The sequence below is a fragment of the Rhineura floridana genome, chromosome 6, assembly GCF_030035675.1.
Source record: "Rhineura floridana isolate rRhiFlo1 chromosome 6, rRhiFlo1.hap2, whole genome shotgun sequence".
NCBI classification, from domain to species: domain Eukaryota; kingdom Metazoa; phylum Chordata; class Lepidosauria; order Squamata; family Rhineuridae; genus Rhineura; species Rhineura floridana.
Window position 1 is genome coordinate 68,557,045 of NC_084485.1, and position 14,457 is coordinate 68,571,501.

Below are 14,457 nucleotides of genomic sequence, written 5' to 3' on the forward strand. Positions count from 1 at the left end.
TCTGACAGAGAAGTGTCCTGGAGCCAGAGTTTATCAAGCTCAATCTGGAGATGGTTTTCAGCACCTGTGAGAATATAGTGATCCAGTTTTACACTGGTGCTTCATGAAGGCCTGCACTTCTCCACATATTGATTATCAGATTGAAATATCTGGCTAGGACCGATAAGGGATAGCTGGAACTGACATGAAGCCTGTGCTTTCCTTTGTTCTGTAATAGGATCTATCCATTCTTATCATTCCTCTCCTTGGGAAAATTATACCTCTGTAGCATTGCACCAAGTAATATAAAGGAGTCACTCACTGGTCAGAGCTTTAGGCTGCAATCCAGTATACACTTACCTGGGAGTAAGTTCCATTGAACCCAATGGAGCTTGCTTCTGAGTAGACATGTATTCTGTTGCAGCCTTAGCATCACCCAAGGCAAAACAGTAATCTTAAGGGACCAGAAAAGTAGGTACTTGGATTTAGAACAATTACTACTCTACTTTCTTCCAGGCAGGCTGTATACCCTCAGATGGAGAGCAAAAACAAACCTTCCCCTGTCCTCTCTCACACACACATTCACACCCCACACACATCATACAGACACATGGCATCTAGCAAGCTGGATTCCAAACAGTTTCCATTGCTATTGGCTACACACAGAGAGAACAAGCACTTCCTCATTTTAAAGAGAAAATGATTCAGGTATAGCTAGTGATTTTATTAAACAAACAATCATGCTACATCGCTGTTCCAGAGAAGAAAGTGATGCAATCCAAAACATTTTCCCATTACATTTCAAATTGGACAAAGACTTGTTAACATTTAGATTTGATCCCAGCTGGAATCAACAAGATTCCCAACAGGTCTCAGACAGTTATCTTTCCCAGCCCTACCTAGAGATACTAGATATGAACCTGGAATCTTCTGCAGGTAAAGTATATGCTTTACCACCGGGCATATAATAATATGCCCATAACAGTGAAGAAGATCATAGCATAAGAGGCAATACTTAAAGGCAATACTTACATGAGAGTGACATGTGTGGCATGGAGCATCATGTTCCCTGTTAGAGAGGCACCCATTGATCAGATCCTGCCAACTGATTGTTATGAACTTATTTGCTTTCATTGTATTATCACACCATGGTGGCTTGCTTGATAATAATAAGCTCTGGTTCTGATGTGATGCCTGTCTTCTGTGCTGGATTGTGCCAATGCTAATCAGTGCTCTCCTGTGATACTCATACACCCCTTTTGGGTAAGTATTGCTAGCTGCATCACTGTTCCAGAGGGAAATGATGCAAAGTTGAGTTTTGGTTATAAAAATTCACACCAAAGGCCAATGCTCTAGAACCACCATCTTTTGACATGGCTTTCTCTTTCCTGTCTATGAAATAGTGGTTGCTAATACGCAGGGCAGCTGGAAATTCTGTGAAGAACATCAAATCACACCCCTACATGGCTGCATCTTGTGAACTGTATTGCCCTGGGCTTGTACAACTTTGGAATTCAGAGCAGGACATAAACTGGTGGGGGGAGAGAGAGACCGTGTCTGACTGTGCTTTATCATTGTGCTTCAGTGTGAAGTCTTATGTTGAAAACAGTACCTGATCCATCTCTGATCTTGTTGAAGTTCGTCTTTAACCCAGCCTTCCGTTTGTCGTGGCCTCTTTGTTCTTGAGAACAGTATTCTGGTTGCTTGTTCATCAGCACCCTCTTATAGCAACATCCTAGACATCAGCTCCTCTTTGGCATGTAAAGATCTGCACTGTACATTGATAACCGCCTACAAAACCCCAGCAAAAAAATTGTCCTTTGCCTTGCATGCTACATACTAGCTTTGTATAAATGTGTGTTAGTAGGTTACATGGAGTAGCCCTTTAGCAACATAGCAATTACCATATTTCAAGAAACTCTCCCCTCATCAACCTGAATCCTGGGGGTGTTGGTGTTGGGGGGAAAGAGGTCACACCTTTAAATCTACTCACAATTGCAGTTGCTGTGATTGTGAATGTAAGGTGCTATTTATGGTATGGTTGGGTGCATGTAACTGGTGAGCTGTAATGTAATGCAGGCGGCATGTCTAACATGCATGTACAATAGCATGTACATGATGATTTGTTCTTCATCTGAGCGGTTGTTCTTAAAAAAGCTTAATGTAAATGTGGGTGAATGTACTTTTAATTATTGAGCATAAAGTTTTTTTAGGATGTTAAGTTTTAATATTGGATGTCGTTTCTAAATTTGTAAAAATATTTTGGTAGTAGCAACCACGGTGTCGTCCACAATATATCATTCTTGTCTATTTTTGTTTTTGTTTTTACTCCTGAAGAAGGAGAAGTTATCTCTGAAACAGACAGCAAATAAACAAATCATCTCCATAGCACTGGAGCTTGTTCATGATCTGACCAGTTCTTAAAAAATCTTATTTGTTATAAACTTGATTTCTATGTAGATAGGGACAAAAGCAATTCTATGCAGATAGGGAAAGAGCAACTTTTTCACTACATTGTATGAAGAGATTCATTGTACGAATGAACAACAATGGCTGATTTTAAAAGACAGGAACGATTCTGCTGCGTGAGCTGGATAGATCCTTGGGAACTGTGGAACAGAAACCCATATCATTGTGAAGGCAATGCAAAGCAGCGTCTGTGTTTCCTTTCAGTTATTCTATCCAGTAAATGTTGCTTAAGAGAAAGACTCAGTGAAAGAGGTTTGGGGCTAGAGCAATAGGACCTGAAAACACAGAGAGTTTTTCCCCCTGCTATGAAGCAGAAGCAGTTTCGGATTTCCCCACAGGCTTGTCATGGCATGTCAACTTCAAAAAGGAGAGAGCAGGAATGATTTGTTCCTGTTTTTGCAGGTGTCTCATTTCCCTGAAGCCTACAGAGAGTCGCTGCACACCTACAAGATAAATGAGCAAGATACAGATGTAAGGGCACCTCCTCCCTCGCTCTCACCTGTCTGCCTATTCCATGCCACCTCCTGCTGCCACTTCTCCGTCCTCCATCATTTGGAGGTTATGCCTTTTCTCCATTTCTCTTAACATTATTAAATGAGCATCTTTTCTGCCAGTGGAGCTGCAAGGTCCCAAGTGCTCATGGTTGCCATCAATCACCAGCCCTGCGTTGCTTTTCCTGTCCCATCCTCCCCTCAAACTCAGTGTGTGTATGTTTTCATGCTGGTGTAATTGTGAATCTCCCTGCTCAGATTGTGGAATATCAGCAACCAAAACCAGCCCCCTGGGTTGACAATAATCAAAGCACATGAATACCTTATACTATGTTCATGTGAACTTCTGTACTGGTGTGGTAGACCTTCTGCCAGCCCAAGGGCCACATTCCCTTCTGAACAACTTTCTGGGGGCCACAGTGCCAGTGCTAGGCAAGACCAGAGGCAAAGTGGGTGGAGCCATGGATGAACATATCTTTGTATCAGCAGGCTAGTTTCTACACACTCACACACCTCTCTCCATCCTCCATCCAGACACGCACGAGGCATTATCAGAGTTCAAAGTCACATTCCAGGCAAGGAGAGATGCTCAAAGAGGGTGCAAAACGGAGCCAGTGGTGGTGTGACCAGGGAAGAGATGTAGCCTGGGGAGAGTCCAGCGACCAGATAGAGAGGCTTGGCCACATTCTGCCCCCTAGCCTGAGGTCTCCCCCCCCCATTCTATGCTATGAATCTTATACTTCACATTTCATTTCTCTCTTTACTTCATGGCAGAAGCTTCTGGGAAAGCTCTGTGAGCAAAACAAGGTGATGAGGGAACAGGAGAGGCTGGTGCAGCAACTTCGTGCAGAGAAGGTAAAGGACATGAATTGCAGAACACTTCACGGTATAGACAAGCTGCGTACTGCTATTCTGAATGGGCCCAGCTTCCCACAGGCTCTGTGAGGCTGGAAGCTCTGTGCATTTGCTAAGCAGTGGCCTTCATCAAGAGGATGTCATCTTTGAGGCAAATGTTCCCAGTTTCCCAGAAACTAGGAGGCAGAGATGCCAACTATGGCCCTTGTAGCAGAAGTATTGCTTATCGGATGGAAGATGGTATCCAATGAAGTTGTACTGGGATTTCTGTCTGGGCAATGGGACGTCGTCTCCTCTCCTTACATGCCCCCAGGTCTGTTCTAGGGGATTCTCCCATCCCTCCAGAGCAAATTGGGGGGGCATGTGGGGAGAGGACAGGGAGAGGAAGTCCTATCACCCAGACAGAAATGCTTGCGCTAATGGGATGACTATTGAATACAACCCAGAGGGTTAATATTTCAGGGAAGTGTCTTCATGCAGTGCCAAGCTCCTACTTTCCGTGTGTGTGTGTGGGGGGGGGTTGCACCTCTGAATGCTGTGGAAGAAGACACGTCTTCATATTTATTTATAAATATATTTGTATACCACTAAAAGGTCCTCAAATGCAAAGATGTATCACTGAAGACTAAAGTCAGGATCATTCAGACCATGGTATTCCCGATCTCTATGTATGGATGTGAAAGTCGAACAGTGGAAAAAACGGATAAGAGAAAAGTCAACTCATTTGAAATGTGGTGTTGGAAGACAGCTTTGCACATACCATGGACTGTGAAAAAGACAAATAATTGGGTGTTAGAACAAATTAAACCAGAACCATAATTGGAAGCTAAAATTATGAAACTGAGGTTATCATACTTTGGACACATAAGGAGAAGACATGATTCATTAGAAAAGACAATAATGCTGGGAAAAACAGAAGGGAGTAGAAAAAGAGGAAGGCCAAACAAGAGATGGATTGATTCCATAATGGAAGCCACAGACCTGAACTTACAAGATCTGAACAGGGTGGTTTATAACAGATGCTATTGGAGGTCGCTGATTCATAGGGTCGCCATAAGTTGTAATCAACTTGAAGGCACATAACAACAAAACCACTATTTCATTAAAAAATCAAAGTGGTTTACAACAAATTAAGAAAAACAACCACCATACAATAAAAACATTAAAAATACAATAAAAACAAAGGTAAGCTAGGCGGATGAGCAAGGCCATCAAGTATTTTTAGCTTTCAGCCCAGTGTGCAGTATGACAAACATTCCGTTACATTATTTGCCCTCCTTTCCTTTGAACACAACAAGTGAGGATCCCCACATTTTAGAGACTCAGAAAGGAAAAATGTTTGAGGTCAGAAGAAGAATCTGAACTGTACAGAACTGAATTCAAGTCTTTTGATTTCCATATTGCTTCCTAACCAGCATCCTTAAAAACAAAACGTTTTCCTTGCTGTTCTCATCACTAGGAGAGTCTAGAGAGTGGACTGATGGCGACACATCAGGAACTAGAGATGTTTGGGAGTCAACCAGCTTACCCCGAAAAACTGCTGCACAAGAAGGAATCTCTCCAGAACCAGCTGATCAATATACGAGTGGAGCTATCCCAAGCCAGCACGGTAATCATAGAAGTGCCCTGGTACATTCTTGCAGACACCCAAGAGCCTTCAGGGATCAAAAAGTGGGGTAGAGGGTTGGGGGAAGACATGCAGGTGTACTTCGTCCCTGCTGATCACAAAGCATCCAAGCATGCATTACTATGCTCAGCTGTGCCCAGTACATGGCAGAATATAGTGCAGATATGGGCCTTCCTTCCCGCTCTATATGGGCCTTGCCCTGCAGTATGCAGTGCTTCAGCTTGTGCCTCCAGCTGAGCTGAGCCTTCATGGGCTGCCTGCTCCTGCTGCATTGCCAGTGCTGGTGTTGCATGTATCAGGGGAGACCTGGGGATGAAAAGAGGAATGCTTGGCTGGCTTGGCATTGTCAGATAAATCTCTTCTTGCTTTCATCTTTGTGTTTCCTTTCTTTTTTCTCTCTCTCATTTAAAAAAAGGGAAAGGAAAAGAGAGCAAGAGAGAAGAAAACCTCCTTTAGACCAATGGGAAGGTGCAAACGCACCCAGAATGAGCCCCTGTGGTTCATGCGTGCATGCTGTGAATTTGTGCTGTTCAAAAACACATGGGGAGAACTGGTGAAAATCTCTTGTTTGTTTCACTTTGAGTGAACTCCTCTTTCTGCTTCGGTTGTATGGCCATTACCTTCCCCAATACACAAATGTCATGCCAATTTGTGTCTTCCAGTATGCAGCAGTTAAACTTTATTAAGGGAAGCATACAAGGGCTATCCTTGTCCTCCAAGAGATTTGAGAAGCTGTTGGGAGTCAACAGTTTCTAGTAATGCAGTTCTTACCTATTATGTGAGGTTTTTTCCCAGTACTGTGGTACACAACTGGGTTGTATCCAAATGGATAGTTTGATAGTTAGGATTTTTATACTTCAGAGACATGGAGAGATTGTGAGTGAGTGTGTTGGTATTTTCATGGGACTGTTTGCAAATTCCCACAGGCATTGGCCAACAGCACCATAGAATATGAGAACCTTGAGGGTGAGGTGTCAGCCTTGCATGATGACCTTTGGGAACAGCTGAACTTGGACATGCAGGTGAGAGAATGAAACCTTCATACCAGCTCTATCTAAGGGAAATGCTAGAAAATCCAGAGCAGAACTGGGCACAAATCTGTCATAACGTTACTGGGTTTGCTAGATCATTTGGTAGGTTAGTAGACAAATTCAACCCTTCTTCTTATAATGTTGTAAACAAAAGATAAGACCATCTGTATTCAGTAGAGTTACCTTTTTGCATAATTAAGCAACCATTTACATATATAAATCCTTAAGGAATTCTGACTATTGGGCTGTGCTGGTTTTTGCTGATTCAAGTAATAATATCAGAGCCAGATTTTAAGGGATATGCGTGCATATGCACCTAAAACTCTGAGCACTGCTACCATGAGCAGCCACACTTATTGTGTGTGCACATGAAGATTATATGCAGTCTATTTGCATGTGCTATTTATTAGGTCCACATACAAACTTTCCTTTAACTATTTGTGTTAAAAGGAATGACACAGCAGTCAGTTTTACTCTCACCTGCAGCTCTTGTTAATGCAAAAGCCCCACATTGCCTTTAGCTGTCGTTACTCCAAGTATATGCTTTGCTTGAGAAATTTTTAAATAGGGTTTCCTAACACAGAGAGAGCCTTGTATCTCCCCAAACAGGGCTCTTTATAACATATTCCAAGATCCAGCTCCATAACCCCCCCAGCTTTGGATTTTAGCAACTGCTGCTAGGCATTTCCGAACTTTCCTTCTGCAATTCTATATTTTAAAGCAACCAAGTAAATATGTAGACATACTATGGGGTTGTGGACTGTTCTTCACTTCCAATATGGCCCTCATTGCGGGTAACTTCTTTCCCAACCTCTTTGCTTTGGAGTTAGGTGCAAAGAAAACTGCTAGTGCTGTTACTGATGAAATGGCAGAAGTGGCTTCACAATAGTACTTAATTAGCCTTAGAAACCTGGAAAACCGGGTGCAAACATTGCCCAATTCAGCTTTCCACCTCTCCTGTCAGGCAAGATCCTCTTCTGCTGCCATGCTGAAAAGCAGATGAGAAGATACTGAAGCAGAAAGTGGGCACAGAAGTTGGTTGCTGTGGCTTGCATTCAGGATAAGTGACTCAAACTCTGAGGCAAAACATTTCTGCCTATGTTGTCATGTGTCATTGACACTAGATAGAGTAACGATGTCTAATCTTTGCTTTCCTTCCTATGTAAATGACACTTGACCTTCTTGCTGCCACAGTGAATGAAGCTGTTGTTTTCTTTAGCTGCTCTGAGGTCCACTTAGTCTCCAGACTCCACACATTTAAGCACCTCCTGGATACTGTGAAAAACTCTGTGTGTGTCTGTTGTCTGTGTCTATAGTACAAAAAGGAAACTTCTGTTCTTAGTATTTATTTGTAAAGATAACTAAGTAGAAACAACTGGCTTGTTACCTCATGCTCTTGTTCCCCCAACACACCCTCAAATAGTGGAAGGAATGTGGGAGTTTAGTCAATATAGTCAATTGAGTCAATTCTTTTGGTCCTTGTTTAAAAAGTAAACTTTTTTCAGTGTTCCTGCCCTGTAGACAGAGCCAGCTGTACCATGAGGCCATGTAAGGCAGCCACTTTAGGCAGCAAATGCTGAGGAGTGAAGAGTGGACAAAGCTATGTGTGTCATTTGGCCTATCCTTTGCCCCCTATGCTAGCCGAGTGTAGTGAAGGATGCTATCCCCTTGCCAGTGTTGAAGTAAGTTTCAAAGGCCAGCTTGGTTGGCTTTTGCACATTAAATGAGGAGAGGCGTCATCTTGTCTTTTGGGTCAGGCAGCAAACTATGTTGAGCTGGCCGTCCTTGCAGAGTCCTAACATATAAATAGGATGTGGGAGAAATTGAATGAATGAATAATTTTATTATGGTCACAGACCAGATATTAAAAGAGAGACATAAAAAAGCAAACATACAGCATGGAGGATTTAAATATTTAGGATACAAAGCTACCATAGTTCCAAAAGCCCATAGACAATTCTTTAAAGAGCAGGTTGAGAACATTTTTTCCTAATTTGCATGGAAATGAGAAGAAACTTTGCGACATTAGCAGTGACATAAGATGACACATCACTTAGACAGATCGACACCAGATTAACGGGATTGCCCTTAGGCAAAGCAGTTACCAAAGGAGAAATTAACCTCCTTCTATATTCTTTATATAATTCGCAAGATAGAAGAAGATGGTCTACAGACTCCACTATCCGTTCACTAACTGGAATCTTATTATTCAGTTTGCATTTAAAGGCAAACCTACCTAATATGCATTTTCTGAAATAATATGTGAACCAAAATATAGACATTTGTCAAAATTTGCACGTGTTTGAATTTTGCAATACAGTTCTCCAGCCAAGTAATGTAGACAAAAATGCATATACTAGGGTAAAGTGTGCATAAACATGCATATATTAGTGAAAATAACATACACAAAATTTTAAAAATGTATATATTGGGGGAAATTACATACAAAAATGTGTATATTCGAAGTTTGCACTAAAATGTTGATGAATTTTCATGAGCACTTTAAAAAAATGCAAACTGATATGGAAAAATTAGAAACTGAGAGAAACAGAAATGGACAGATTCACCCATCCCTACATACAAAGTGCTTCAGTATCCACCAATCTAAGCAGCTAGTGGAGATTGCCATAAGCCTATCATGGGGTGTGTACAACCTACATGGCTGGCATTGTGAACTCATTGCAGAGCTGCCTCAGGGAAAAGGATGCCTGCCTTGACCTCAGACACATCCAATGCTCCCAGCTAGATAATATGCCACAGAATCAGGAGTGGAAGATGCCACTGTCTGAGCGAATTCTAACACTGAGTTGAGTGTGTGGTTCAGCAGGGATGAGGAAACTCTGGCCTCTGGGCCAGTCATAATCTCCCATGGGTCCAGTTTGACCCATGAGACCATTTCCCTCAAACCATGCCTACCCACCCATCAGCTGATGTTACTAGTGACATCAGCTGATGGGTGGGAGAACAGGTTTAATCCTGCATTGGCTGTGCGATCCTGTTCCCAACAAGGAAGAGGATTTAATCCCTGCTCATCAGCTGATGAGCGGTTATAGCCCTGTGCAAAAGTGCACTTTCAAATAGCTCACACACATGAGCTACTTCAAACAGAACTTTTGCAAAGGCTTTAAGATGGCACCTATGCTCCTGTTTGCTGTCTTACAAGTCTCCCCCCTCCCCCTTTTTTTGGTCATGGAGACGTAGAAGGGAAGCACAAGGGATTTTGACAGATGGGCAGCCCTGCCCACTTTTCAGTCATGTTCTGTCATAATCACACCATGTAATTGACAGGTTGGTGGCCCTGCCCAGCTGTCAAATTTAACCCACAAGGCAGACCCTGATAAGGATCTGACCCATGGAGCCAAAAAAGTACAGGATGCACATGTGTATGCACAGAAGAAACTGCTTGTTTGAAACTCCACACACACACACATACACATAGAAATCTCCTTCCACATGCAACACCAGTGCTTCTGGCAGACAGCTAGGCTAGAAGTCTTCTCCCTGACATGTTAGCTTTACGTGGAGATTTTGACATGATTGTGCTTTTCAATCAAACAATTTCTCCCCGCATGCAAATCTGAAGTGGAACAGGTAGGTAAGGATTGCTCACTATTTGAATTGGCTGATCACCCAGTCTTAAGGATATCATATACCCTGAAGTAAGTTCCATTTAGATTAATGAGACTTATTCTAAAAATGTTTGTGAGTGCAGGCTTAGGGACAAACCAGACAAGATGGTGGAGCGATCCATAATTGGATCTCCTGTGACTGTTTCCCCCTCCTTTTTTCTCTTTTTAAAAATTATATCCTGCATTTTCCCCTAAAACAATGTAAAGCAGGTTTGAACAAATCAGTGAAAACTAAACATATTTAAACCCTGAAATACAGTCATAATATGAAACCACATCTGTTGTCCACTATGTAATAACCTGATTGGACAGGTTATTTCAGTTCATTAGTACCAGACATTTGTTACAAAGTGGATTACTCTTCATTAAAGAGGGTCTGTTGCGTGACTAGCAATTTATAGCTATTTGTGTCCTGTCTAAGAGTAATTAATTCTGGAACAGCTCCAGGAGACCTCTTGAGATAGAGGATCTCATAGTATGCTCTACTTGCAGCCCTGAAGTCTGAAATCCTCCACAGCTGGAGAACATCCAGCATCTGTTTCAAAGTGGCATAAATATCCAGTCTTGGACGTTTGTGAGTGGCTCTTTCAAAGTGAAAGCAAGAGCCTTGCTAGCTCCTGATGGAACTAATTTATTGTAATGGTACAAAGAGCAGGGGATGCCTGTGCTTTAGCTGGAAGGATGATGTACTCAGCTTGTTCACACATTTAAGTGATAAGGCTTGCTGAGTGATTACAATGGGTTTTTAACTCCTATGGTAACTATTTCACTTCTGTCTTGCCTATATACCCATTTCCAAACTGATTCAGTTCATCATTCTGATTTGCGCTGTTATCTCCATGCCTGAATGGAATCATAAGCTCAAAATATTTATGGCTGAGAGTTTGATGAGTAGGGTATCTCCCAGGTGTATGGCACAGCTATATCTGCATAGATTTAAATGAAAAGTGGAACAGAAAAAAATATTGCCTGTGTATACCCTCTGTCTTATGGATTATATATTTGTACTAAAAAGGAAAACACATGCCCCCAGATGCTGTGCTTAAAATTAATTAAATTGCAAATTAATAGCAATTTATGCAGTTTAGCATATTTTGCTTAGGCTTGCCTGTTGAACGCTTGACTCTATGAGTTTATTTGGAATTTAGCGTACTGGGGCAGAAATGGTGATGTGGCAGAAAAAGAGATATCGTTAGGTAAAAGCCAGTAAAAATATATGGGTATGTGACTAGAAACCCATGATGGAGTGGTAAGATAGCACTGCAGGTCATAAAAATGCTGTCCTCTTAACACTGATGATACTTGTACATGTGGTCTGCACAGGACTGAGTCATTTCCACAACTGGTTTTAAAAGAAAAAAGAAAGCAGTTTCCAACAATCCACAGTTTGGTCCTCATACCAGTTTTTGCACTTACAGAATCATAAAAACAACAGTCCATTTGATATGTAATTTCTGCCCCTGGGATACTAAGAAACATCCTAATTTTTAAGGGGAAAACAGGACTTCTAAGCCAGTTGCATTGTTTTCATAGACCTCGCTTCTGATTTCTAAAGCACTCTGAGCTGATCCTTGCGTGCCAGCTGGCTGCTTTTTTCTACATCCCTGGAGTTGCCTGGAGAAATGTCATGAGTGAGCAGGCAGTGAACCAGAGGTTCATGGACACATTCTGCTGTGACTGCAGCCATTCCAAAAAGTGTTGCTGCAACTGTAAACACAGAGCAAAATAGATGTTGTGCAATATTGCTACTTCACATATGTGTTTTTCCTGTATCCAGAGACAATGGGGCCACGTCTTGGAGCACTCCACTAACTCAGATATAAGCATCCACAATTGACGGATGATTGTATCAGCATTCTGATCGCTTGTTTCTTCACACATCCACTGACCTTTGCATGTACACTCTTGTTTGAAACTGTATGAGCTTCTCATTATAGGCTGCTCATTAGCTTCCTTAATAACAGGAGCAGTTTCCCAAAATTGCCATAGCAAAGTGTGCCTTTTGCACACCCTGGGCTTAAGCCTAGTGGAATCATCAAGGATGGTGGGAGTTCTAGTCCCACAATATCTAGAGAGCTACGGGTTAGCCATCACTGCTGGCTAATGGAACACATCCAGTTCTGACTGAAGAGAAGCAGGCACATAGGAAACTGCCTTATACCAAGACAGGCCATGGGCCCGTCTAGCTCAGAATAGTCTGCAGCGAATGGCAGCAGGAATCCTGAGTTTCAGAAAGGGGTTATTCCTAGTCCTGTCTAGAGATTCCAAGGATTGAATCTGGGACCTTCTGCACACAAACTACAGCCCATCCTCAAAGGAACAAGATCAGGGAACGCGGCTATTTATGTGTAGTATTACTATTATTTCTGATGCCTTGGCCCTTTCAGAATGAAATGCTCAATCGGCAAATCCAGAAGGAGATCTGGTGCATCCAGGACGTGATGGAGGGGCTAAGGAAGAACAACCCATCCCGAGGCACAGACACAGCAAAGCACAGAGGTAAGTGGCATTTCTTTTATTTTCAGGTTCGGGGTTTTGCTCTTAGGAGATGCAGACAAGAGTCTTGACTATTATCTGCACTTCTTCCACAACATTGACATAATTTGACCTCTTCCACCTGAAAATGTTTTCTTATTTCTGTGATTTCTTCAATAATTTATGTATTGTTTGAGCTATTGCTAGTCGGGCGGTATATACATTTAATAAATAATAAATAATAAATAATAATTTATATCCCACCCTTCCTCCCAGCAGGAGCAGGAGCAAAAACTGATTTACAGTTGCATCCTGTGTGGGAGTGTCATTTATTGCCCCACTGACATGGAGCCACCAGCCATCACTGCTTAAGCCCATTAGATCTAGTCCTGCCCTCTGGGGCACTCTTTGTCCTCTACTATTTGACAGGACTATGTGACAGTCCTTCAGGTATCTGTAGAGTGGCATCATGTCATTTAGGGCTCATCCATATGGCGATTTAGTGTGTGTCTGGTGCTACTTGCATCCCGTTGTAATTTGCATGGCTCACATGACGTTGCAGGCAAGCAGAAGCTATCACACAGTTTCCCCCTTTAAATCTGTATTAACCCAATCCGCTGATAATGTGAAAAGGAAAGGAAAAACCGTCTCAGCTGCACACAACTCCTCCTTGTCGGTGCTCTGCTTCTATTATTTTTTAGTGGGTGGACTCTCTTATGCCTCATCGCCCACTCCCTCTCTGTCTGCCACCCACAAAAGCTGCCGCAGCCACTGCCTACTTTGCCTTTCCCTCACTCCCCCCAGTCTGCTTTTCACTCAGGCTTGGACAATGGAGAAGGAGAGGGGGTCTAGTCAGTTTCATATTTTCTTGTCAATTACACACCAAGGCACTCTCCTGGCTTCAGCCTTGAACCAGTGGGGGTAAACATGTAAAATTAGAGTGCAGGGCCACAAAGAAACAGTGACACTAATCCTTCCCAGAGGAATGCCTAGTAGTGTGAATGGAAAACAGTGGATTTGAAGCTGCCATTGAGAACAAAGTGTGGACCTTGCAAATTTATCATGACAATAAAAACAGTGTCTTTAGTACGAAGGTATGCTCCCATGTGGATAAGCCCTCCGATCAGGAGAGGGCAGATGAGTATCTACTGATAGATCTGTGGACAATTTAAAGTAAATCAGCAAGGGTTTCTGACTCCCAGTTGTTTAACAATAGCAACAAAATAGGTAGAAAAAATTAACTTAAGCTGAGATAAAAAAAAGCTAACCAGGAGTGGACTTTTGTGTAAAATGACTGTGCACTAAGTTCAGTTCTGGTACTGGAACCAGATTTCTAGGCTCAGAATGTGCTCAGAGGGACCTTATCCTTTAATTCTAACTGTATGTTTTCTGCACCTGGCTCCGCATGGTAGAACTTGGGGTTCTAGTAAATAACAAACCCCTGATTTAGATGACATCTTTGTATTGTACATTTTCTGATCTTTGCAATATGATGGAATGGTTTGAACGTGGACCCCATCACTGCAATCAGTGAGAATCTTCTCTGCCCTTCAGCAGCTTGTGTTCAGAGGTCAGAAACATTGCTTGTCTTTCACAGAGCAATCAAGATCTATTTATATAGGCAGGTATTTGGTTTTTGACTGGTTCCTCTGATGCTTCTTCTGATAGTGCTGTTTTTGTGTTTGATGCTGTTATTTATCTTATGTTTTTAATATGATTTTTAAAAAACAACAATAAAAACCACTATTTTGGGTTGAATCCAGAGATGTCAGGCAAACGTGAAAAAAACATGTCCGCTTGTCAAGCCACTTCCTCTGATTTTCCTGCCTTGCTGCAGCCCCCTGTGCCTTATCCCACAGCATTCCACTCTGGAGCAGCACAGCAGCTGGGGCAGAAGCTGG

At 42.3% G+C, this 14,457-nt stretch overlaps 1 protein-coding gene across 2 annotated transcripts in view; it reads left to right on the forward strand.

Annotated features, from left to right (window-relative positions):
• The window catches only part of PLEKHA6 (pleckstrin homology domain containing A6), a 283,503-nt gene that overhangs the window by 233,072 nt on the left and 35,974 nt on the right, over nt 1-14,457 (forward strand). For both annotated transcript variants that reach the window (XM_061632214.1, XM_061632215.1), the window contains 5 exons: nt 2,851-2,919; nt 3,714-3,794; nt 5,254-5,403; nt 6,348-6,443; nt 12,469-12,580. In XM_061632214.1, the coding sequence (XP_061488198.1) occupies nt 2,851-2,919; nt 3,714-3,794; nt 5,254-5,403; nt 6,348-6,443; nt 12,469-12,580 (508 nt within the window). The remainder of the gene's footprint in view (nt 1-2,850; nt 2,920-3,713; nt 3,795-5,253; nt 5,404-6,347; nt 6,444-12,468; nt 12,581-14,457) is intronic.